General features: G+C 38.3%; 1 protein-coding gene across 2 annotated transcripts in view; it reads left to right on the top strand.

Annotated features, from left to right (window-relative positions):
- The window catches only part of LOC108240668 (dolichyl-diphosphooligosaccharide--protein glycosyltransferase subunit STT3B), an 85,311-nt gene that overhangs the window by 28,143 nt on the left and 31,838 nt on the right, over nt 1-25,330 (top strand). For both annotated transcript variants that reach the window (XM_025006887.2, XM_017424321.3), the window contains exons 2-3: nt 8,780-8,888; nt 17,421-17,708. In XM_025006887.2, the coding sequence (XP_024862655.1) occupies nt 17,436-17,708 (273 nt within the window). In that variant the 5' untranslated portion in view covers nt 8,780-8,888; nt 17,421-17,435. The remainder of the gene's footprint in view (nt 1-8,779; nt 8,889-17,420; nt 17,709-25,330) is intronic.

Genomic DNA, 25,330 nt, shown 5'->3' with positions numbered 1-25,330 from the left:
TTCGTCCTATCTCATGTTAGGGGGCGCTGTGGAGCAGTTTGGCCACGCCCACTTTCGATTCCATTAAAATCACGCGATTTCACACGGGGGATAGCTTTCGGTGAAGTTTGGTGAGTTTTTGAATATGCTAAGGCCTCCAAATTTGCGATTTCGGGCGGAAAGGAATAATAAGAATTCCACGAAATACAATAGGCCTTCGCAGCGCTGTCACTGCTCGGGCCTAATTAGGTCATTTAGCTCAAGATGGTTATATCTCAGAAATCTGTTTTTGTTTAAAATAATGTGATAAGATTGTCAGTAGTTAAACAGCTGTCATGTTTTTAGAGCGATGCAGCATAATAATGCAAATTCACATGAAAGAAAATGCTCTCTAAAGCATTTTAAATGTTGCTTGTAAGTTGATGGAATTGGACATCACTCCTGGAATCCTTCTTAATTAATTGTTCTTTTACCAGAGAAGAATTTCCTAAATTAACCAGCTACGTTCAGTAAGAGTTAATTGGCGTAAATAATTTATTTCTGGGCAGTCCCTGTGGGTTAACCATGTGCAAATATGTTGTTTACACACCCAAAGCTTTGTCCCATTTCTTGTTGTGCGTGTCCACTCAGGGATGCTTTGAGGAGATGGAGAGCCGAGCTGTAGGGAAATCAGTGATGCTGCTCACTTCAGGAGAAGCTTAACTAGTTTGCACAGTCTGACAGATTAAGGTTCATGTCTTCAGGCTTTCACAATAACTATAAACAGAGTCTTTGGCACATTCAGTCAAACCATTTTAAGTAGACGCTATTCTGTTATCCACCCCCAGTTTATTTTTTTTCCCTGTTGTCTGTAGAGCTGTAGAGGTAGACCCATACCTGCTATCTTTCTGCTGCAGGATCTGATCAGTATTCACCTAGCCTCCGTTTAATTGTATGCTTGGCATGTTTTTGTGTTTTATTCCTTGAACAGTTTTGCGAGTGCAGAATCCCAAACGACCATCCTGTGACTAAACCCTTATTGGTGTTTTTGTTTTTTTTGTTTTTTACATTACAGTGCAAATAAAGTTAAGCTCTTGCAACCAGTGAATGGATAGATAGAACAGTCATGTTATATTTTAATCAATCTACTTTATTAATCCCTGCCGGGGAGTTGTTTTTTGCAACAACAGACAAAATACACCAGAGAATTAAAAAAAAAAATGAATGAAAAACTAAGCAAAAATGTCTCCTTTCACTTCTTTGTTCTACAGAGGAGCTGGAAATTATATATAATTTACTGTATAGTAAATGAAATGCACTTTTGTGTAATTTCAGTGAAGAAGTGACATTTTCAGGCTGCAGTCTGAAAGTGTTTATATGAAAACATTTACATCAGAGGTAAAAAAAACAACAACATATGAGCATTAAAACTTTGTTTATGTCTGCACTAGATTTGATGCCAGGCTAACAATGAGATGTTGAAATATTACACCTAATAAATAAAATGTCCCTGAAGTCAAACTGCATTAGGTGACACTTGATCTAGACTGGCCTACTTTTCTTGTGTATAACTTTTGCTTTTTACTGAGACTTTGTTCATAATGTATTGTCTGTTGACAATGATTGGAGCACAATGGAGGCAGTGTTGGTGGGTCGTCTCGGGCAGGTTTGCAAACTTGTTCGTGCAAAACATACAGATGGCTTTGAGATTGTCTGATTTGTCCTCAATGGCATCAATTGACCAGGTAAATTCTTTATTATTACAACACAGCAGGAAACTGCATTTTAATGAAACATTTCTCTGCTCAGATCCAATATTTCGTTGTAGATCAAAATCCAGGATGCTGTGGAGTGTGAAATGATTCGGTGTACCTAACCCACCTTTTTAAATTTCCTAATAGACTTCCACGGCCCTCTAAACTTTTTACATGTTCCTGCAAATTAAATTCTGTCTATATTCTCCGTGAGGTTCTTGTGCACATTTATTTCAAGCTGTAACCACAAGCTGTGAACAGCCACTGTAGAAATGGACTTTAAAGCTTGCTTTGTCACTTTTTGTTTCCTTTTTTTAAACTGGAACGACGAGTGGCGAACCGTTATTTTAGTTAACATACAAGAGTCATGATTTGTGTTCGTTTCTGTGTCTAGTCTGCAGACAGCAGATAAAAATTGGGGATTTTTTATATTATAGATAAGATGACCCAGATCCTCGTGTGCTTATTACATTATCAGCATTTCAGGGTGAACTTGTTTGCTGACTCACTGCAGATTTTAAACATGCGACTGCTGCTGGAGGCTTTTTGAGTGTACAACTCCAAATATGGGTCTGCAGGAGAGACTGAATAACAAAATTCAGCACAGCCCGTCACTTCACTGCTATTTGCTTAGCTTAAAATTTTGAACGAGTTTAAAGGCAGATTAACTCGAACCCTGTACTTTAAAGAATGATAAGAGATGGATGCGGTGAATTAATTTTGGTACAAGTCGAAGGTGCCGTGCTTGTTTTGGATGTTTCCTGGTTTAAATAAACATCGTTAACAAGCCTTTGCAGAGCTGGATGACCTGCTGAGGAGGTAATTAAATCATTTGAATCAGGTGTGTTGAAGCAGGGAAACACTTGGACAGTTTGGCACCTGTATAAATAAAAAAGTCACTGCATTTGTGGTAAGTCCTGGATATTCATTTCTCTTAGTTTAAATGTGATTCTGTGCTGCATTTTCACCGTTTATTCATATTTTGCCCATTTTATCTATAATACAGTTAAATGGTTAACACTTAATCTGCCTCTTTTAAGAATAGGTTTAAAAAATAAATAAGCTAAGAAGGCAAAATTGGCTATAACTCAGTCAATTTTACAGATATTGAGCTTAAATTTAGTGTGGCAGTAGCTGACTCATACTCTCAGCGTGACTTCTCACAGTATCACATGACATTAAAGATAATGTTATTTTCAAAATTTGACCAAAATGCTTACAGCTGTCAACTCTCAATTTAAATTAATCTTAATCTAGGTATGTGACAAAAAATAAATAAAGTTTGAACAGACTGGATAAATTTGGCACCCTTGGATAGAGCTTGAAAATATCTTTAATTTGGCAAAAACTTTAAAAAGTTAAAGCAATTATGGGATTTTTAAGATTTCAAAACGAGCACATCTAGTTTCTAGTTTTAAATTATCACTTAATAATCACTTGAAAGTTACAGTAAATGTAGAAATGATGAAGAACAACTTATTGAGTGACTAAACCAACTTGTTACTTTCCTCTTGCGAAATCAGCCGTGGTTTTTGGTGAAGTTTAGCGCCGATCGCAGGTAGATTCTCGCGTACCCACACTGTGCTGTGATCTGCATGCATCCTGTAGCTCGACCATGTTTCTGTGGAATGCATACAGATTCTTGCACAACATGCAAATCCTTGCAGGTGTTCTGCACAAATTGGTTTAAGCTTTCAATTTTGATGGGTAAATTTAAAGCAAGAGGGGGGAAGGAACCGTCTTTAGTCGATACTGGGTTCCCTCCTGCTCAAGTTGCCCTGCTAGCTCTCACCGAGCAGCACGCTCTGCAGTGCTCAACTTTATTGAAGTTGTTTACTCTCAAAAAATATTCCCGTTGTCAGGATGAGCTGCACTTGCTTTACATTCTTCAGTTAAAAACAGCCGTTGTCGTTAAAGATGTATGAAAAAATATGATCGCTGCTCATGAAAGCTTAATTTGAACCCATTAATGCACAACACTAAACTAAGGACGTAGCTTAATTTAGAGTGATGGACTCATAAGATATTAAAGTTCATTCTGTGGTGACAGGTACTTCTAAGCTGTGCATAGGTGTGAGCAAAAGCTTTGGAGAAATGGATTCATACTGTCTGTATATAAAACATGCAGTTGCCGACAGCAGGTTCTCTGCCTTCTAAATCTGGTTTGAGACTTCTGCAGCTCATCAGTGTGCCTTCAGATAACCTCAACTAAGTAGTTTCTACAGAAACATCTCAAGACGGAATACATCTTAAACCACAAGTGTCACTACTCCTTTGTTGCTACTGAAAGAGACAGAACATCGATGCAAACACAAACCACCACCTATACCGTCTAAAAAGTCTTTGAGTCTGCTCCGTTTCAGAACTGAGTAACTCTCTTCAACCATCTTGTTTTTTCTTATAGACCAAAGAGATGTATGTAGGAATTTCCATCTTGTTTTTCAGTGTGCTGAGGTATTGGCGGAAATAAACAACGCTCTTTTAAAGCTCTTCCCTGTCTGATATGGTGTCTCACTTTTACCTGAAGCATGGCAACAAGTCTTAAAGGTATATCCATATGCTATTCTATATGAAGTTGTCTTGAGAATAAGAATTGCTAGGTGATAAAATTCAGTAGTTTGGCTCATTTTTATGCTCATAATATGATTCATCTCAACAAGCTACAAAAAACAAAACTGGATGTGTTTATCGGCTTGTTCATCCACCAAATCTGTGATTTTAGACTGATTTATTAATATTTAAAGATACATTTTACATAAGCTTTTTAAATCCCCATGATTGCCAAAGCTTCCTACGGTTGTTTATATATTTTTTTTCTTGTTCAGAATATAATACCCATGGTGAATAACCTGTTCCTTTCGGAGCAGATGGTTACATATTTTTCTGTCCACATTTTATGCCTACTTTTGCAGCCCTCTTTTTTTTTATAGCATTAGGGTAGAATTGTATTTCCTGGAGTTCCACTGTTTAATAAATTAGTCTATTCTCTACATTCTTTTAAAAAATAATTATCTGCATTATTTAAAAACACACGCACCCACTGAACTTGGGCAGTTGTAGTTTTGCCTTTTGATTGTTTTGCAGAACAGTTAGCCTAATATTTGGTGATTACCTTTTCTGACATTTGTTTTTTTTTTTTACTCAGATATTCTTTGTATAGAGAACACTTATTTTCAGATTGAACCTCGTTACAGTCCCACATCCACAGAATGCAGTTACTCTGAGCAAAGAACATCATTTGAATTTAATTTTGAGGACCCTCACTAAGAGGAAAAAAAAAAAAAGTATTTTTCTCTTCTCATTTGAAACATCATCTTTTAGCAACAAAATGTCAGGTCCTGACCCTTTTCCCACATTAATTTGAATCTGTGAATCCTCATCCATAAAATCATGATTAGCCATTTGAGGACTCACAATAACCTTTTCACAGTACCAAACTTTAGTCACTGCAGTGGTTTCGAACTAAAATCTGTATTTAATAAAGCCAGAAATACCAGGACACCTTCTCTTTACAAATAATGGCAGACATGTTGGACACTCATTACTTTCCAAAGTTTTTTTTACGATTGCTCACTCAGTCAATAATTTTGACCCTTCCGGCACATCGACGTGTTACGTTGGGTCAATTGAAAAGACTATAGCTGAAAAATATCCCGCATTCCAGAGATTAAACAACTAAAGCGTTCTATTGGAAGGCCAATAAAAGTTAAATAAAATCCCGTTATCACACTACTAAAAACAAACGCTGTTATGAGGTTGCTTAAAGCTTCAAGATGCTATTCATCTAATAAATGTCTGGGTAAACGGGGATCATTCTCAGGTGTGTAGAGCTGGTGCCCATCTCCAGCAGTCACTGGCGGGGAACACCCTGGACATGTCACAAGTCCATCACAGGACCACATGGAGACAAACGACAATGCTGCGGGGCGACAGCTTTAACGTGGCCGCCGGCCACCGTGGCTCATGCAAAGAAATTCAGCACCCTCGCAAATGTTTCGAGACATTTTTGAATCTCCCTTGCAAAGGCTGTTACTATATTAGTCTACATTTTCTTGCACCCAAGCAGTCCTTGGTGGTATTGATACTGCACAGATTAATATTGCGATAATAAACTATCAATATACTGTGCAGCCTCAATGCAGACCCAAACATGGACCAATGAGAGGAAAAAACAAATTCCTGGCTATGTTGTTAATACTGAGCCATTCAGAAAGTACCTTTTTTATAAAAAGCACTGAAGCTCACTTAGTCATGCTGATGATGATGTTTGAATAGGAAACTAGTAATCATTGAAGCAGGCCGTGATTAGAGTAAATTATAATGCCTGCAGGGCTTCATGAGTGATCTAAAGCTAAGCCACTCCTGATTTTCATATATTTAAGAAGTTGACAGAGGCTACATTTTCCCTTCCTTATCTCATAAGATGTCAATCCAGAGGTGTGTCGTTAGGTTTGTGTTGCTTGTCTTAGAGCTAAATTGCTGGTGCAAAGAGAGGCTGCAGTGGCATCGCTCGTCATCACAGGCTTTGTGGCCTGAAACTATACAGGCAGCTATGCATTAAATTGCTAATGCGGCTGGCAGAGCTACATTATCTCCCCCATCAAAGTGACAAGGGCAGGAATGAAGCACTCAGTTTAGCTGTCCATGAGATCAATGGAAAATGGGTTTTGTGGATTTGACTTGGCAGGGTGCAGAGTTGTCTTTGAGAATGCTTTCTTTGAATTTGCTTGGTCTTTGCCTCGCTGATTTGACAGCTGCAGAACAATGAGGCTGAACTGCCTGACCAGTTCCATCTACATTCAGTGTCTCTGTGGAAGAACTCTCACACCTGGCTGACTGTATTTTTCATACATATCATTGTAGATTTTTCCCTGTATGCTTCAGATCTTAAAGAAACAGGCATCTATTTTGCAGCTTTCCTGCAAAGTTGCAAAAGCAGGCGTGAATATTATACAACCAGACTTATCAGAAACCATATATTTTATGCTGCAAATAGTTTCTTGCACTGCCTTTTTCTTCTCAGTTTTAGCATGGAGGTTGGTTGTGACCTCTATGAATACGAAGGATCATAATCAGCCTTTTAAAAGCTTGGACAGGAAGCACACCAAATCCTAATAATTAATTAATTTAGGGAATTAAATATTGTAAATTTGAAAAGTTGTATTGGATTTTCTAACCTTGAATTCATTTTTTTTAATTCTTACTTGGTCAGTGTCCACAGAATCTCCGGCTCAGTGATTGATGGAGCATCCAGTGGGAGCGTTGGGTATCTTTATGTAAATCCTCACTGGGACAGCCTCTTTGTATCAGAGGTTACCATGTGCTAGTACTGGCTTGTACAACTTGTATTGAACCCTAAATTACATTATTTTAGATTAAAATTAAATTTAATTTTTGAGAACACAGGTGACACAGGTGTTGATTCGATTGATGAATACTTGCTTCATCTTGGAGACAAAAACACAAACCAAATCAGTTATTTTTGTCTGAACTCCTTACTTCCACATTGTTGTGTAAACCTTTTTGATAAATGAGCCACGTTTTGATGCATAAGGCTTAATTAGTAGGACTTTTTCATGTCAAAACTCTGAGATGCAAACACAATGTCATTTTTTTTATTTAGAGCGACACATGTTCCTGTTGGAGGAATTGTTCGTCCTTGTCCGTTCTGTGCCCAGACTCAGACGTCAGGTTGTTGAGAAATGTGATTGCCTGAGGAGCCCAAAGGAGAGGTGCTCTCTAGCTTCTTAATAGCTTTTCAAGATCACTTTAGGAGGCACTAGTCTTGTTATTTTTTCTTTGTTCCTCAAGGTATAAAAAAAAAATATTCCACTTATAACTTTTGATCACTTTGCTTAGAAGTCTTAGAATTTTTACTAAGAATATTTTAAAAATCACCAAATTTATATATTTGGTCAGATGAACCTTCAAATGTGTCATCAGGATTCAATTTTAATTTGAAAAAAAAAAAAATCTAAAGTTTGTACTTAAGAGCTTAAATGCATAAATGAAAAACTAACAAAAATTTACTTGTATTTTACAAGATGTTGACAGGAAAAAAAGTGCAACAGATGTACCAGCTGTAATAGTTGTGGCCAATTGTTTTGTTTTTGTAAACGTTCTGATATGCCAACTCTTTTTGTCTGGATTTATTACTAAAAAAATAAAAAATACAAATGTTTTCTAGGTTTTATTTGAAATAACTTTAGTGTAGCTTGTGTTCATATGAAACAGGAAAACATCAGGTTACAGGTCTTCCTCTCTCTGACACTGAAAATCTAAATATGAAGTGCTTCAGGTTGCTGCAGTGGAATTTGTATTTGTTGCCCTACTTGATAATATATGAATCAAAGACTTTCTCTGATGTATAACAGCTTATTAGTCACAGATGAGGTTATCATGTTCTCTCTGGTATACATCTCCCAGGTAATTGCCCCTTAGCTAACTTCCCTGCGTGCGTTCGCGTCTCTATACATGGATTATTTTTGTGTCAGGCATTTGAGCCTCAGATCGTACCATAATGCATCCTACATTAATTAGCTGTGTGGCGAAGAAGCCGCCTCTGAGAATTTGTTCTCCTCAGCAACAGTTTCTTTTTTTTTCTTCCTACAGTATCAGCTTTTTCTGGCTGCTGTTTGACATCGTTCCAGCTTCCTTCGTTGAACATGGTTACAGTTTGATTTGGAGCCTGTTGGAAGTGATTTTTCCATAGTTTTGGTTATTTCTCTTTTCAAACACTAGATCTGTTTTCTGTCTGTCACCAGTGGTTTGGGAAGAGGGAGAGGATCTCTACACTAAGCGGGCTTTGTTTTTATGGAATGTCACAGTATGAAGGAAACACTTTCATCTGGCTGTTTTTTTGTAACTGAGGACTGACCTTAGAGGTTGTTAGCTTTGCCACAAAGACTCACATTGTCAACAGGGAGCTTTCTTTTCTCTCTCCCAACAATTCAAGGCCTCTCCAGCAAACCAAACCTTGGTGTGTTACTGAAATCTGTTCTTTTTTTTTATACACTGGATTTTATAATGTCTAATTCTCAGCCATTCTTTTTCTTCTTTCATTTTAGGTTCAACTACAGATCCACGCACCATCTCACCACCAATGGCTTCTATGAGTTCCTCAGCTGGTTTGATGAAAGGGCCTGGTACCCGTTGGGCAGGATTGTTGGTGGAACAGTAAGTTTCTCCTTGAGACTAACCAGTCCGACTGCTCGTATTGTTACCCTTAACTGGTTCTTACATTCAGAGCAGCATTAGGGAAGTACAAAGTAAACGTGAACAACACACATTATCCATAAAAGTGTTATGCTATTAAAATGAATAGAAAATATGCACACACATGTGAATACATAAATGATTAACTATTTATGGAAAGAACCTATGAGAGAAATGTGATCTAAGTGATGTTTTCAAGCCAGGGGATTGTACTCAGTCTGAAAAAAAGAAAACTGGAGGTTTCTGACCACCTAACCTGGTATTATAAACCTCACCTACTGTTGAAAAGTTTTAGTAATGTCACTGATGATGGTGAAAATTTTTAATGTTTTCTTTTATTGGCCATTTGCTTAATGCAATTAGTCTTTGTCACAAAATAGTAAAAGGTTAATACTACTTTTGCATGTTTAAGCCTGTTGTAATTAACACTTTGGCCTAAACTAAGGGATATTTCTCCTCATAAATGTAGTTGTAAATTTTGGTTTATGCAACTCTTCGGGCTACACTCATAAACAGAAACTGGCAATACAAAGAAAGGAATTAGAAAAATAACATAAAACTTCTGCCTCAACTTTGTGTTCACATTGTTTCATATTCTGCCTAGAATTAAGCAAGCTGGCCGTTAGGCTGGCTTTTCTTAAAGGTTAGCCACCAAGTATTTGTTTTCTCAGCCCGTGATTTAAATAGTTCTTTGCTCGATGCTAGAAAAGAAGAGGTCGGACCTCTTCCAAGTACTGATAAGCATAACATTTCCAACCACGAGTTTGTTGAATTTTAAGTAACATTTTAGGCGTATAGTTGTTTTGCTGTTAAGCTGATAAATCCAACTTGAGGTTGGCAGACCATCATTTAGTTTGGGAGAACAGAATTACTTTCAAAAGCTGCATGTAGACATGAAGGGGTGAAAAGTATGTTTTCTTTAAAAGTATAAAAGGTACTGATAAATTCCAGTATCATTAGGAGTTGTTTGGTGTTATTAACTGCTATTATTAGTTGAGACATCTTAATTTAGCTGTGTGTTACGAGCCAACGACAGCAGCTTATGCCAGGAATCTTCTCAGGCGTCAGATGGTGGAAATGTTCAGAAATCCCTGGATCGCTCACTCGCTCATGCTAAATTCTTAAGACACCCCATTTCTTATTATTTTGCTTATAAAGAGTCAAGTTTTCCAGTCATTAAACATTTCAAAATTGTCACAAATAAGGCTTCAACAAAAATTCAGTTTTAAATTGTATCTGGTTATTGTTACTAGCAGCCCATGGCAAGGACAGATATTGTTCTGGTTTCTTCAGTTGAATTTATATATTTTTTTAAAAAGCTAACACAATTTGAAGGGACACTGCACAGCGTATTGAGAGTATAAATGCCAAGTTTTTGGCAAATCTTTTTTTATTTTAGAATCATCTTGCATATGTGTCAAACTGTGTCAACCTCCCCCTTTTTTCTCTTTTTTTTTTTTCTTAGTCCACAAAAAATGTGAGCCGTAAATAGTTTTTGTGACAGGCTGCTAGTAAAAAGACACTTAAATAACTTTGTGCAACTGGACTGAAAGTCCGAAGAGAAACGATAAAACCCTTCAGAAAGCCTGGAGAACTATAGTTCAATTACATTTTAAGGGGATTACAAGAAAGTTTGGCCTCTTGAAAGCAGAACATAAATGAGTGGTGATTCAGAAGTTTTGCACAAAACTGTAACCGATAAAAATCAAGTGACCCAAACACCACTCTGGTTGCAGCCCGTCCACTCAGCTCCGTCAGTATAAAACTGACATGAAAGCAAATGTGAGCTTACTGACATAAAAGTATAAAAATGGTTGCATGAATGTTTCCATGGGGTATTCAGGAAAACCCCTTTGTGTACCATGGGAAAGTGTTTCAGTGGTTCTCTGGGTGCAAGCGATACAGTTCATGGGTACCAAAGAGTCCGTAAGCCACTTCCAGGCATCATAGATTTAAGTCACAATCCAGCAGCAGTGAACTGTTAACGTGACAGATTCCTCTCTGCTGCCACGGCGTCCCCACTTACCAACAAGTCACTGTGGTGATGTGCCAGTTCCACACACTCTACCATTTTGCTGCTTTTCATCTTCTGTGCGTTTCTTCTAACAGCCCTGCAAACCTGTGACCTACGAGGCCCATCAGAGTTAAATGCCTTTTAGCCGATCCATTGTTTTCTCTGCATAACAACCCCACCTGTTTTACTTTCTCACAAACGCAATTCATTGACTCACGGGGGTAAACTCTGCTGTAATTGTGCTACTTAATGATGCAACAGGACTTTATAATCCAGGTCCTCAGCACCAGATAAATGAAAATGTCTCCCAGCATGTTTTTCAGCAGAGTCCAGTTAAGACGCTAAACCGTCATACTTATAATCTGACTATAACTGATTTCCTGTTGTTTGTAGTCTAAACTAATTGTTCCATCTCATAGATTTTCCTCCTCACAAAGGGAGATGCAGTGGGACATATAATAGTGTGCTGAGTTGGTGTTATTATTTTACAACAAGCAGATGATGTAAGGCAGGAGCTGAAGCTATGCTGCATACTGACATTTGCCTAAAGATTTGAACACTGTGCACGAAGCCTAAAGAATTGGAATCCAAAACCCATTTATCAATGTTCATTCCTCAAAATCATTTATAATCAGCTACAAGTAATTGCAAATGCAAAGCCTAGCTAATTAAGGGTTTACTGATTCTGTCATAGTACATGGATACTTGGTTTAAGCTTTGTTCCCACAAGGCAGAAGCTGAAACTCCTGATTAGACAGGTAATCGGAATTGGAAGATGCTTCGTCTTAAGTTAATTTTCATGACATTTGCAAAACTCCTGGGCCACACGGCGGATTGTTTTCTGCATACAAATAAGCAGTGCTGATCTTTGCTCTGCACACATGTATGAACATTTCTCTAATTTATAAGTGGGGAAAGAACTGCAGACTAATTCGCATGTTAATCGTTTGAAGCAGATTACAGTGAGCCATGCTGATCTTTGCACAGTTCAGCTTTAAAAGTAATTTAATTTTCCTCTTGAACATTACTTGAAATGTGTAAATGTCCTCAGCAGGCTACCCTCAAGTTTAGTCAATATGCAAGCAGAAAATGTACAGGAGCATGCATTTTCTTCAGAGCTGGGGAGTGAAGCTTGTTCCTAAAAAATCAATCCCACCATGAAACCTAATGTCTGTCCCAGTCAAACAAACACAAACATTGTTAAATGAGATTTTTACAGAACGGGTTTGCTGTCCTGAAAATGACCTAAAGACTTGCATTGGGTCTTATTTCTGGCATCAAACTTGACTAATTGATAAATTGAGCATGAAGGTTTGTGTGTGTTCAATACTGACGTGCCCCAATGTTCTTGCCATAAAAATTAAGATTTTAATTCAATCTCCTTTCTGCTGTCTTTGCTTTAACACTCACAAGATTCAAGTTCATATTTATTAATTTGCAGATAAAAGTAGGCTCCAACTTATTCCAGTTTTTGAATGAATTTATTCATTCATTAAAAAATTCAGTTCGAAGACATCCAGTGCGAGTGTGGTTGTCTCCAAAAAGTAAGAATAAAATAGAATATAAAAATGTCTGCTGAAACTCCCAGTTGACTTGGCAGAAGTGCAATGGCAGATGGCCCGTGGCGTTTTGCCTTATAAAGCCTAGACATTTTTAAAGCAGGTGGGAGGGTCATTCTCTTGGTCGTACTGAATGCAAATTCCTTCCTACAACATGCAAATCTATGCAAAATGAATGAAGGAGATCTAACAGAGCCACAGTGAAGTTGAGTTAGAACAATAACAGGTTAAAAAATATATTCTTTTTCCCTCCGAATGGTTAAGTCTTATTAGGTTTGAGTTGTCGCACTTTGCTCAAGTCTTTTCTTTAGTCTGTCTGCAGTATGCTTAAAATTTAATAGCCTTGAAATAAATAATAGTTCACAGGTTATCAAAAACATGGTTTGTCACCAGTCACACTGGCATTCCGCCTGAGCTGCAGAAATAAATGGATTAATTTATTTTTCTTAACCTGCCCTATGAAGTCGTCTTCTTTTAGTGCCAGTTATGTCAAAATGAGTCAATCTTTCACTTAACGTTATTTTTTCAGAGTTAAAAGTCAACTCTGTCAAAGTCCAACAAAAGATAGGAGCTAATAAGTCCATAAGATGAGCCAGAAAATCTTCACACTTGACAAGCGAGAGCCAGAGAGCGTTTGATCAAAAGTGACTCAAATAACAGAATATGCATCAGTCACAATAGTCTGTGGCCTTGATCAGGAGCCTCATGTTGACAGTTCCTGGAGCTGCAGAAAGCTGCTCACTCATTACTGTGTAGGCTAATTGTGAAAATCCAACGTGTTTGCATGACAGAGTTTGATGCTTTTTGAACACAGGCCGGCATCACAGACGTTCACCTCCCACTCTGCTTTTAAAGTCATAAAATGATTGTCTGAGAGCTCTTATTTGCATTAGGCCACTGCTTTTAAAACACGGATGGATGTGAACAAGTCTGTCTCAGCTTGGGGCAGTCTACCCACAATGCAGTTGATGGCATCTGTTAAAAAAAACTTTTGGAGAAAGTTCGACTGTCAAACAGTGTTTGGGTTTTTTTTGGGAGGGGGTGTTTGTCCAAACCTTATTCTTACCTTACTCCCATTTTTAATTCAAAGTCAGACGGATGATCTTGACAGCGCTCATTAATTGTGTATGAAAACATTAAGTCTCTAAGCACTCAGATAGCTTGCACCATTTGGAAGATAGATGATTTGATATCCGTTAATGTGACAGTTGAGTGCCTCTCTGCTAAGACCAGTCCAGTTGCCCCCTTCATTTTATTCCCTTCTCTCTTTCGCCCGCCCCTCTCTCCCCAGAGGACGACTGTCAGTTGTTCTTTCTTTCTGAGCTGCAAATACAAAAAGAAAGCCTCTTTAATGTGTCAGTCCACAACAACAGTGGGCTGTCAAGCTGATAACCCACTCTTTGTCTCCATGAGACAATTAAAGTTCGTATTTGGTAACGGCTTTTGTCAGTTTTTAATGTTTTTGTAATGAGAACGCTGTGGTTCTTTCCTATCCATTTATAAAAAGGTGTTTATAAATTATGCACAGAGATTTTCTCAAGTCAAACCTCATCAGAAAATGTAACAGTCTTGATTGTACCTATAACTCATGGCATACCTGGACCCTAATACAGAGTTCAAAATGTCTAATAATTACAAGATTAATGCTGGGATTCTGCTCCATTAGACGGAACCAAATCCTCAGAGCCAAGAGGCAAGACTTGGTTCATTTTCATTGAAGTACTTTAGATCGCCTGCTGAAGCTTAGGTCTTGTAGGCACCGGGTAATTATAAAGATGAAGACCTGAGTTTATTAGCAGTAGTCTTATAGGCCGAGGCTGCAGTGAACACACTTTAGGCATCACTTTCTTGTTGTAAGTAACCTTCAGACAGCTGCAGCTTACAGCACCAGCCTCTAATTGGATCTCCTCTCATAGTTAGACGAGGCAAGGGGCACGAGGCCTCACCTACACAGGCCACGGTTCGATTCAGCACTGTGTGTTTGTAATTATACATTCTGTTGAGGAACACCATTCTGTTTTCATTCAGTGATTAAAACGCTATTTGTCCAGGTTATCCTTGTGCTTCAGGAAAGATCTTGGCTTAAGCGACTCCACAAAGATGAGAAACGGGTTCTCTTTAAATTCAAATTGTTTCTGTAATTGCTGGTTCAACCTTTAGTTGTGCCCCTGATAGAATTTAGTTTAAACTGATTTTATTTTTCATTCACTTCTAAATGAGCCGAAGCTCTTGACATGTTTTTGCCCATATTCAGAAAGTAATATACACCAATGAATCTTGGCAGTCTGTGGGTCTATGTCCACCTCTTATTTGTGGTTTTTAAATCCTGAAGTGAAAAACATTTATTGCTGAAAATTAATGGTCTTTCGGGGAAAGTTTTAAATCGGTGTCCCCAGCAGCCAGCGGTGCTGCACAGTGTGACTACGATGTTATGAGCTCCCCTACCAAGCCTGAAATTCTTTGACTCGGTTGAGCTTAAATTCTGTTGAATTTGTTGCTTGCTTTTTTTTTTTGAACACATGCAGCTAAGCTAGTTTATTTTGTGCATCTCTTAATTAGTGAGTGTGTGGGAAATTACCATATTAGATTTGTTGATTTGCCGCCCTCGGTCTTAAGAGAATTAGAAGAACTCACAAATGCAAGCTTTTCTGCAACTCGAGACACTGAATTATATAACAAATAGAAAGAGAAGGTGTTTCTAACATGTTTTTATCCATAAATGCGTGATGGCAAAAAGCATCGCCCACTCCAGCCCACATCTACTTGGAAGTGACTGGATTCAGTTTCATTGTTACCTACTGTTAATGTGTCTTGTGATGCAAAGATTGTCAAAATGTAGTTTTCCAATAACTCTTTGTTCTCTACCAGAGTTTAGTTTTTATCAGTGACCTTTAAAATCCCTTCCATAGCAGTGAACCGTAAATGGCTTCACCAGTTTGTTTAAACGTTGTTCTGCCATCCAGATGTTTAGGATATTTAATGGTTTCATTCAGGCACACCATAGAAGTGCAATATTTGCCATTCAGAAGAGATTAGGCAGCACATTAAGGGATCTGTAGACCCACTGCAGCGTGACGTCACGAGCACGCGCTGTGCTGTCTCTGGTTCCCACTGCTGGGGGAAAAAACCCCAGTGTTGAAGTATAACTGTACACAAAATCTGACACAGAAATGCAAACAATCTAAACATTGGCGAGTTGTTGTGCACTTGGCAAAGGTTTGTTCTGAACTTGGTTGTGAATTTATATGGATTTTTTAAAGGAAAATAGCAAAAACTAAGCTGACAGAATGCTGTTTGTTAGTAACTTTAAGCTTGATGAATTGGCAATGTGATCTAAAACGGTTCCCGATTCCGCCTTGCAAAGTTTTTGTCAATTTACGGTAAAGAGCCTAGCTGCTGTCAACTCTGAGGGTGAAAAATTGCCATATTTTTCATTCTAAGTGGTTTCATCATTGTAACCACTGCCTGTTTCCTGTCAGGCCTCTGAATGTTTTCTGAAGCCACTTCTCTTTAACAGTCTAGATAGAGACATGCAGATGATGGTTAGTTTGACCTAGTAGAATTGGCATTTTGATAAACTGGGGGGAAAAAAAATTTCAGATCTGTGATTCAGGCACAAAAGCAATGCATTCAGTTGCAGTCAGTCAAATTTAAATTTCCTCATTTGCCCAATACAAAACATGTCGCTGACTTTTAACTGTCATGGGCTGCAGCCAACACCAAACATCAACACCACCAAACACCCAATACAAGCAACTTGTTGCCTTCTTTCAAGTCAGAGAGGGTACAAAAAATGAACACAAAGTGAGCCTTAGATTATTTGTCTGGTGTTTTTTGAGTGACATCAGAGGAGTCTGAGGTTACTCGTATTTGTTGCACTGCACATTCACAGTTGCAAACATTCATTTATGAAGTTTTCTTGACTGATTTCTCGTACTTCACTTAAATATACCGTTTTGTCCCCAGCCTTCCTCTGCTGTGAATGTGCTTTTGTTTTCATTTAGCCTCTTCTACATTTTAACTTATAAACGTAGGAGCTTATTTAAAGTTGTTTTCAACATGATCGTGCAGAGTCAGTGACCTGGTCTGCACACTTTGTAAATTCTTGGCTACATGCAGTGATCCACAAAAGGACCTGGTGCACCCATGTGGTTCTACATGTTAATGTTTGTTTATGCTTTCCATGTCTGCTCATGTGCAACACATTTGTGATGTGAGTTTAGTCACCTGTACCAGGGCGCGCAGATGTGGAATGCATGAATAAAATCTTGCTCTGCCATCTGAAGATGGTACTGCTCTGACTAGCTGGTCTGCCTCAGATATGGTCGGTAAAACGAGCCTATATAGAATTTTCTTGCCTTTATAAAAAAAAAACCCCACTTAAATTCAATTTGCAATTAAGTGGAAATTACAAAATTAGTGCGCTTCCAATCAGCCAAATTTCATCAGCGTGCTAATAAAATTGGCTGTAAAAATCAGGACTAGCTCAGTTTTTGCCCTGTAGGCTCTGTATCATGGCTTGCCAGAGAAACTGATCTTCAAATGAATTTTTCAGAAAACTAGGAAGGTATACAGGCAGGTGGAAGATTACAGTTAGCCTCAGACTTGGCTGTTACCACAGTGAGCAGACTGTCCCAACACTAAAACACAGAAGTGGGAGTGTAAGAATTTTTGTGGCTGCCTCAGTGCAAAAACTGTCATGGAGATAATATTTTAAGACGCTAACTCAAGAATAGACAATGTTTGAATTTCAGAAGAGGAACATTTAAGCTCAGTAATGAAATGCTCACTGCCAAAATCACAGAAGAGTATCTAAAATAAAGAAAGTGAAACACGTTGCCTGACTGGAGTCTGAGAACATGTTTGGTGTATTTAAAGAGAACTTCCTCGAATTGTTTTTTTCTGTTTCTCTGTCCTCAGGTATATCCAGGGTTAATGGTGACCGCAGGCCTTATCCACTATGTGCTCAACCTTCTTCACATCACAGTCCACATCCGTGACGTGTGCGTGTTCCTGGCGCCGGTGTTCAGTGGACTGACTGCCATCTCCACCTTCCTGCTGACACGGGAGCTGTGGAACCAGGGTGCAGGGCTGCTGGCAGCCTGCTTCATCGCCATCGTCCCGGGCTACATCTCGCGCTCTGTGGCAGGCTCTTTTGACAATGAGGGCATCGCCATCTTTGCACTTCAGTTCACCTACTACCTCTGGGTATGTGTACTGGATTCTTTTCTTTGTAGGTGAAATATGGAAGATTTATTTATATATATATATATATATATATATATATATATATATATATAATTACTTGTAATGTAAATTGACACTTCTTTAATCAACTATTAGTCAACTATATTCTGCTGCACCTACTAACCTTAAGAATTCTAGATTAGGAATGTTATTACTTTCTGGAGGACAGGGTTTCTGCAGCCCTGCTTTCAGTCCTTGCTTACCTAAGATGTTGAATAATTTATGCACAGTCTAGAAAAGCTGGCGTTGTGGTTCACAGGATACAGCAAAATGTGCTTAAAACGGTTCACAATAAGGTGACCTTTAAGAGCAGATCTGAAGAGTTAAAGATTGAACAGCCCCTCCTTTCAATTGACTTCCCTTTTCTAAGATGTGTGTAGTGCACACAGTGGGTTGTGCTTTACATACGAACACAAAACAGTTCTCCTTGTTCAATTTGCAGCTTTCATCAGCTTTAGCTTGTTTTCTGCATTATTTTTCCCCCTTTTTCTGTGCTTAAAATTGTATTTCTTTGGGTTTTTTGTGATTTCGACCAAATTGCAAGAGTTTAATTTTGCCCTGCTGAAATATAGTTTAGGTTTTTACAGGAGCTATCATGGAAAATACTCCATTGCAGCTTTTCAAGGTGAAAGACATTTGAAATGGACATCAGTCGATCTGCTTTTCCAGTTGCATCATCAGCTGTTTTAACGTGAAGGCATCAAACATTGGTGTCTTTTGCTTTGCAAGGAGTTGTAAGCATCAATTTCTCCCTGGTTATTGGAGTTGACCTTGACAAATGTTGAAGATTTCTTCCTTTCAGATTGAGCTGTATCCGTTTTAATATTACATGCTTTATTACTTTTATGTATTTGTTTATTGAACTCTGTTTAAACTGAAACTGAGAGGAAAAAAAATCAATACATCCACATAAACAGGTTATTAAAAACACTTATACAGCTTTGTCTGTGAAACAGGATTCCTTTGACGCTAAAGGGTTGAAGGCATAAATACAACAGAATAAGTTTTAAATAAATGTCCAAATTTAACATAAAATAAAGCTGATCTGCAGAAATGTTCATGTATTTGTAAAATAATGAGGCTAAATCGTGACCGATTTGTTTTTTCACTATGAAACTAATTTGGTTTAATTCAAAACATTGGAGGTTGTTCTTGTTGCTGCACAGATTTTTTATTTTATTTTAGCTTTTTTTTTTTAACAAGGAAGTCTCAGTGAGATCAGAAATCACTTGTACAAAGAATACCTGGCTATGGGTCATTACAGGAGGATACGAAAAGAACTTGTAAGTGTATATAATTAAAGCACATTGGCTATATTTATATTAGATTCTGTTAGGACTATAAAAATATTCTGTTAACAATTACGTGAAGTTCCTGGAGTCTGCAGTGTAGAGGTGTTGAGTGAACCAATTATCAGACCTGCACAGTGTGGGGTCCACAACGAATTTGACAGGATCTTTTAATTAAGTACAAATTATTTTTTGTAGAATTTATTGAAGCAAAATGCATAATTGAATACATTAAATATTTTTGCAATTAGCGAATGAAAACTCAAAAAATGTTATTAAAGTTCAACCTATAAAAAAAGTAGTTACCTTTGCAGGACTTTCTCCCAAACTTGCATACAAATATAAGTCCTATTTGTACATTTTATCTTTTAAAATAAGCTTTGCTCTAGTTTAGATTCTGCATAATTGATAGAGTCATTAGTTTGACTTTAACCATTAACCAGAAAGGATACAAGAAATTTAAAACCTAATCTTTTCTTTTTGGGCTATTCTTCCCAGATCTTTGGTGTTGTTGCTTTGCTTTTGCTCAGTGTGATTTAGTATTACTGTTTGACCATTTTTCCTCCTCTCCTTACCGGCTTTAGTATTATCTGTGGATGATTCCTACATGATAGAAAGCTTCAGTCGTGTTGCGTCCAGACACATTTCAGCTACATGCAGCTTGCACCATAATTGCGGTTGTTTGCTCCCCGTCAATAAGTCACCAAAATATAGCTGACAAATGCTTTTATATATTCTACTAACCTTTAAAAATGTAAAATGAATCATTGGCTGCTCAGAGATTGGAGAGACAGTTTGAGACCAGAAGGTCTTTGGTTCACTTTCCTGACCGGCAAGAAAATTGTGGATCGGGGCAGGACATAACGAGCGCCGTCCTGCTCCACTCTGTCACGGTGAGCCTCCCGATTGCTTTAGATGCTGTTAGTAAAGCTGCCCATCTCTCTGACTGTGTTCACTTTCTCTTCTGTGTGCCTTTAATTGCTCACTGCTCGGAGGGTTTGCACAACTTTAGATGGTGTAACTTCAGGGGTCAAATTCTAGTCTCTGTAAAAGCATGCTGACAAAAAAAAAGATTGTCCTTTGATTACATTTATGTATTGTGGCTTGATGCAGCTTATAAAAGACCTTTGCAGCTAAGGACTGTAAGGTTTTCAGTAGTATTTATAGACAAAAAACTACATCAGGATGGAGGACAAATATTTATTCCATGTTTCTCATTGAATAAATTCATTTCTAAACACAAATGAGTAACAAGTTTAAGCTATTTTAAAGAGTTGCAAAAATCTAAATTATGTATCACTGCAGATCTGGTAAATGTGGAAAGTGTCTGTGAGCATGTTTGTTTGATGTCATTCACGGCTCGGTAAATACTGAACAAGAACAGCAAGTGAGTAAAAGAATTGGAACAAAAGCTGATGGAAAATGTAAGTAATTCTGTAGCTATTTTCTGTAATTATGCAAATTTTGTCATTGAAATTCTTGAGTCTTCAGAGACAAACATTTCTTATCTACTGACTGGCAATGGAATCCAATATTGGAAAGTCCGATTAGCTATCGTAGTCGTATCTGTTTGCATTCAAGCAGAGTCGGTAAGCGAACAAAAGCACCACTTTTGTCAAACATGCCACAGGCAGTTTTAAATTTTAATAGAAAATCACAGGCTATTTGTCCAATTTTATTTTAGCTTTGAGGCATTGATATTAATCTGTTTGAGTGTGAAGACATGCAGCCCAGTGGAGGCTTTCATCCAGGTACTGGTCCAGGTATTTCATCATCCCGTGTCTCACTGATGTTTGTCATTGTGTACGAAGCTTGACTGCTGGGTTAGAAGTGTTTTTTTTTCTTCCAGCCATGTGGTTTTAAGTCAATTTGTTAAATCAAGAATGCAATACTTCAGGTGTTTTTTAAGATAACGCTTCCTTTTAGTCTCCTATCTGGTACTGAACAGTAGTTCACTGTACAGGCATCTGAGTGAGCAGGGCTGTTTCTACAATTAAAGTTCCCCATAAAACACTGCACTGACTCAGCAGCGTAACCACATGACTGATTGTTCCACTCTCCTAAACCTACATCCTCAAACATATCTTTATGCTGAACCTACTGAAGAAATATCTGATTCTGTATGTACACAAGCGTTTACATGAACAGTGCAGGAATCTGGACGCATCTGCCCATTCTTGTTTCAATAAGTCTGTCTTCAATAGGGTGAGATTTCAAGGAATCAGCTGTGGGACAAAGGAGTTGTTTTTGTGTGGAACAGTATAGATCTTGCAATTGCTGAAATGTAAAATATAATGGTCTATTAAATGTATTTTTAGTTAAACCGTGTCTACTACAAAGGGAACTTATAACATTGTAAAGAATTTTACAAATACATTTTATTTCAAACCGGCACTACTGTGCTCCAACTCAGGGTTTCTGCGGGGCATTAAAAAGTATTAAATTTTTTCAATAGTTTTCAAGAAAATAAGATGAGATGAGCGGTTTTTGGAGCCGGACTAGCTCATCAGGGGATTTTGCCTATAAAATATCGCTGTAATGTACATTAGTGTAACATGCAGAACCATTTTGGGGGTAGTTTCTGGGTCGGCCGGGGCAGACTTGTCGGAGGATCGCACCGTGGAGGGAAAACATGAAAACGTCAGGAGCAGAGACAGACGGAGTAAATGCAAATTCCAGGTAAAGTGTTAAAGCATGGTTGCATGGCTGTCCCACCTTTGCTTGGGACAATGGGTGTCAATAAGCACTTTAACAAAACACTTCAAGCCATTCTGGCCGCCTTGGTGTAATTTCTGAATGGATTGAGGCAGCGAGGGGGTTTGATGCATCTTTTTGCCACAAAGCAAGGTAGTAATGGAGGCAAAATGGTGTTTGTATTTGGTTTTTAAAATTAGTTAACCACAAAGAGAATCACTGAACAGAGTTAATTTGTCATGTTTTAAAAACCATACATGGGAGACACATGTCACATTTAATGCGTTGCGCTCTACATCAACGCAGCCGAGTTCGGCTCCGCGCCTCTTCTGGTTTTGAAGCTCGCTTCATTAAGTTGGAATTGAAAAGAGAAGCTTGCAAACTAAGGCACGTGACTTAATCTTCTGTAAAACAAAACAAACTGGAAAAAAAATGTGTAATGTATACACATTCACTGTCAGTGGCATTAAACTGGCATTTAAAAAAAATTGTGATATTTACGCGTTCACTTTAATGCGTGGCATTAAAAGGTATTACATTTGTTGGGCTGATTTCTGCAGAAACTATGTAACTATAGTCTGTTTGCACTTGAGTTTTACCCCAACCTGATCTAAAAGGTATTTTTCCTCTTCCACTCTGATAAAATGACTTGTGCTCAGCTGGATCCAAAGCTGCTGCACAGTTTGGTAAGTTGTGGCTCTTTCAGCTGCTGCCGCCTTATCTGTCTGGCAGTAATTTTCCCGTTTCAGCAGGAACAAATTAGTTTTAGTTTTATTTCCTCTTCTTATTGTTAGTCTCTATGATATTCCGCTGCAATCTGCACAGTCTGGGTTGTAATTTTGATTGGTTTCTCAGAAGGTTTCCCACCGGTTTTTGCTCGGCAGCAAAGACCATGACAGGTTAACCTGCACTTGAACCATGTGTGCACGCTCTGATTGACATAAAATACAATCCTCATGACGAGAACCTGCTTACTTTACGGCTGCTGGATATAAACCAAATCTCAGAAAAACATCTGTCATGCAGTGAGTACTTTTTGAAAGATAAAGACAGTAAAAATAGAGGATTTCTTCTCAATTTGACTGGCAAAGTATAAAAATTCTGTACAGTTCCACACAAAGATGGACACATGTCCACCTTAGTGTCCAAATGTTTGACTGACACAAGAATAAAACCCACTGAATTCATATTGTTTTGTGACATATGGTACATTACTGACATTATTGCTGTAAATCAGAAATAAGCATCATATTAAATCTATGTATAAACATGCATCAAATGACAGATGGAAGCCAGCAACTTATTGGCAGTGATGGCAAAACAAATAGACATTTATTAAAATTATTTTATGGAAATTTTGAATTGAAGGAGAAAGGAGCAAGGAAACCACAAATAGAAGCTGAGCAACACAGACTGCAAACTCAGCAGAGAGCTGCAGTTGATTGAATTTTGGAAGAGGTGAGCTGCTGCTATGCACGGACTTTTTTAAGTGCTTTATGACGTAAAACCCTCTGGTGTCTGGAATAATACACTCGCTCTTTTCCACCTGTCTTCAGTGTTCTTGCTCAAACATGGCATTGTCTCAAATTGTTTAAAAAGGTTTTTTTTTGTTTTGTGTCAGATCACGACGTCACCCTTTAGCTTTAGCGAACTCACCATGTTTATTTATCTCCTCAGCATGTGTACGAGGTTGCAGCAGGGAGGTGTTTGTTTCCGCGTCGTCTTAATGGCCTCTTGTGATCTTACGTGTCGAGACAATGCATCTCTAAGTGAGGCAGGTGTTTGTTGCCGGAGCCATCATCCTTTTAAAGGTGGCGTGTCATAAGTGGAGCTGCTTCATCAAAAAAGAAAAAAAAAAACTTGCACTACTCATCTACCCCTATTCACATCTTCCATTCAATTTAGCAAGGACCCTGAAAAACAATCATCCTGGCCATGCACCACTGCTCCCCATTATCAGTCTCATTTACCCACATTTGTCTTTGCGGTTTCTTGTCCTCCTCTCCATCCTTCTTCTATATTGTCTAGCTTTAATTGTCTTTGTCCTCCCTTGTTTCGCTTTTGCTTTGTTGTGTTTTCTTCCTCCTCTTTCATGTTCTTCCCCAACTTACTTTCTTTTCCTATATCACCCTCCTGCTCATTACTTTCTTCTGTTTTCCGCTCATCTCCTTAGCCCGTGTCCTCTCCTTAGCATGGCAAACACACAAAGAAATTTTCTCTTAGCTCTTTCAGCCCAATCTTCATTATCCAACTCCTTCGTTTTAACCACTAATAACCCATTCAACTCCGCTTGTTTAATCTCTGTGTTTACCCCCCCTAACGCACACACACCCTCTTATAATCTATAATTGAATCCACTCACACAGAGGAGAGCTGCTTCATTGGTCTACATAAGAGAAACACTCACACAACACGCAGTTGCACAGCATCCCTCCATTCCTCTAACCCTGTGCACCATGGCTGCATTGTTGTAACAGCAATTCCAATCTCTCTTGGTTCACATTTAATTAGCTAGACTGGTATAACATCGGGTGACTTCTGTGTCTTCACAAAGGGAGCAGCGGCTGTGTGGGGGTCTTTTTAGGATGGAGCCGGGGCATCCGTTGTACACAGCATGTACACACACTGAATTGGTAATAAGGGGATGCATATGGCTCTGCTTAAGCAAGTCGTTTTATGAATGTTTAAGGAAAAGGCTTGCTCAGGAACTAGTTGTTGTGACCTCGCTTAAAAAATGCATGGTGTAGAAACCGTTTATAGAAGGGAAAAGTTTTAGTGACTTTGCCTTTAACGTTGTACACTCAATTTTCAGTTCGAAACATTGCCACTATCTTAAACCAAAACAGTTCTGTAGGACGTCCTGTGATGTTTCAGTTGTCTCTGCAGCAGTTCTGTGAATGTAGAAGTCTAAGTTTTTGGTTCAGGTAAAAGATATTGTGGTGTACTGTGATTGGGTCAATTGGTAATATGGTGATACTATTTTCCAGGGTGTCTAAAAAACAGTAATATGCTCTGAGTCATAAGGTGAAGTTTGTTTGCCATTTGTAAACTCAGGGTGGGAGGGGGGACACTTTAAAGTAAAGCAGATTGTATAAAGAAAGTATTTCCTAGATTCCTTCCTGTTGAGTAGCAGTATTTCCTCTATAGTGCCACCTACTGTTAGGAAGAGAGACTGCAGTGTATCTATAAATGGCAGCTCCACTGTGTTCACGCACTCATGCTTTGACCAATGCATATTCTGGCATCATGTGTTCTTTTTATAGCCTAATAAAATGACTTGCAACAAAACTATTGTAAATCACATGAGCCGAAGAGAAAAATCTTTTCTTTTTTGGGCTTAATTGTTCTGTCATGCCAACCCACTCAGAGACCCACTAAACTCAGAAATGTTCTCATTTCCTTCATCTGCTTTAAAATAAACTCCATGTTCACAGGAACTGAATAACCATTTTGTGGACTGTTCATTTGTGTCTTTGGGGGTGTATTGACCTGCATCATAAAGCATCATCGGAGCGTGCAACTGTTTGATCCGGAGGTCGGTGTCAGAGTTCTGCAGGGTGGTGCCACCTCGGTCCAGCAGCCATTGATTCTCTTTTCTCA

The sequence above is a fragment of the Kryptolebias marmoratus genome, linkage group LG5 (assembly GCF_001649575.2).
Source record: "Kryptolebias marmoratus isolate JLee-2015 linkage group LG5, ASM164957v2, whole genome shotgun sequence".
In the NCBI taxonomy this organism is placed as follows: domain Eukaryota; kingdom Metazoa; phylum Chordata; class Actinopteri; order Cyprinodontiformes; family Rivulidae; genus Kryptolebias; species Kryptolebias marmoratus.
The sequence above is the reverse complement of the archived record's forward strand: the minus strand, read 5'-3'. Positions and strand labels throughout refer to the sequence as shown.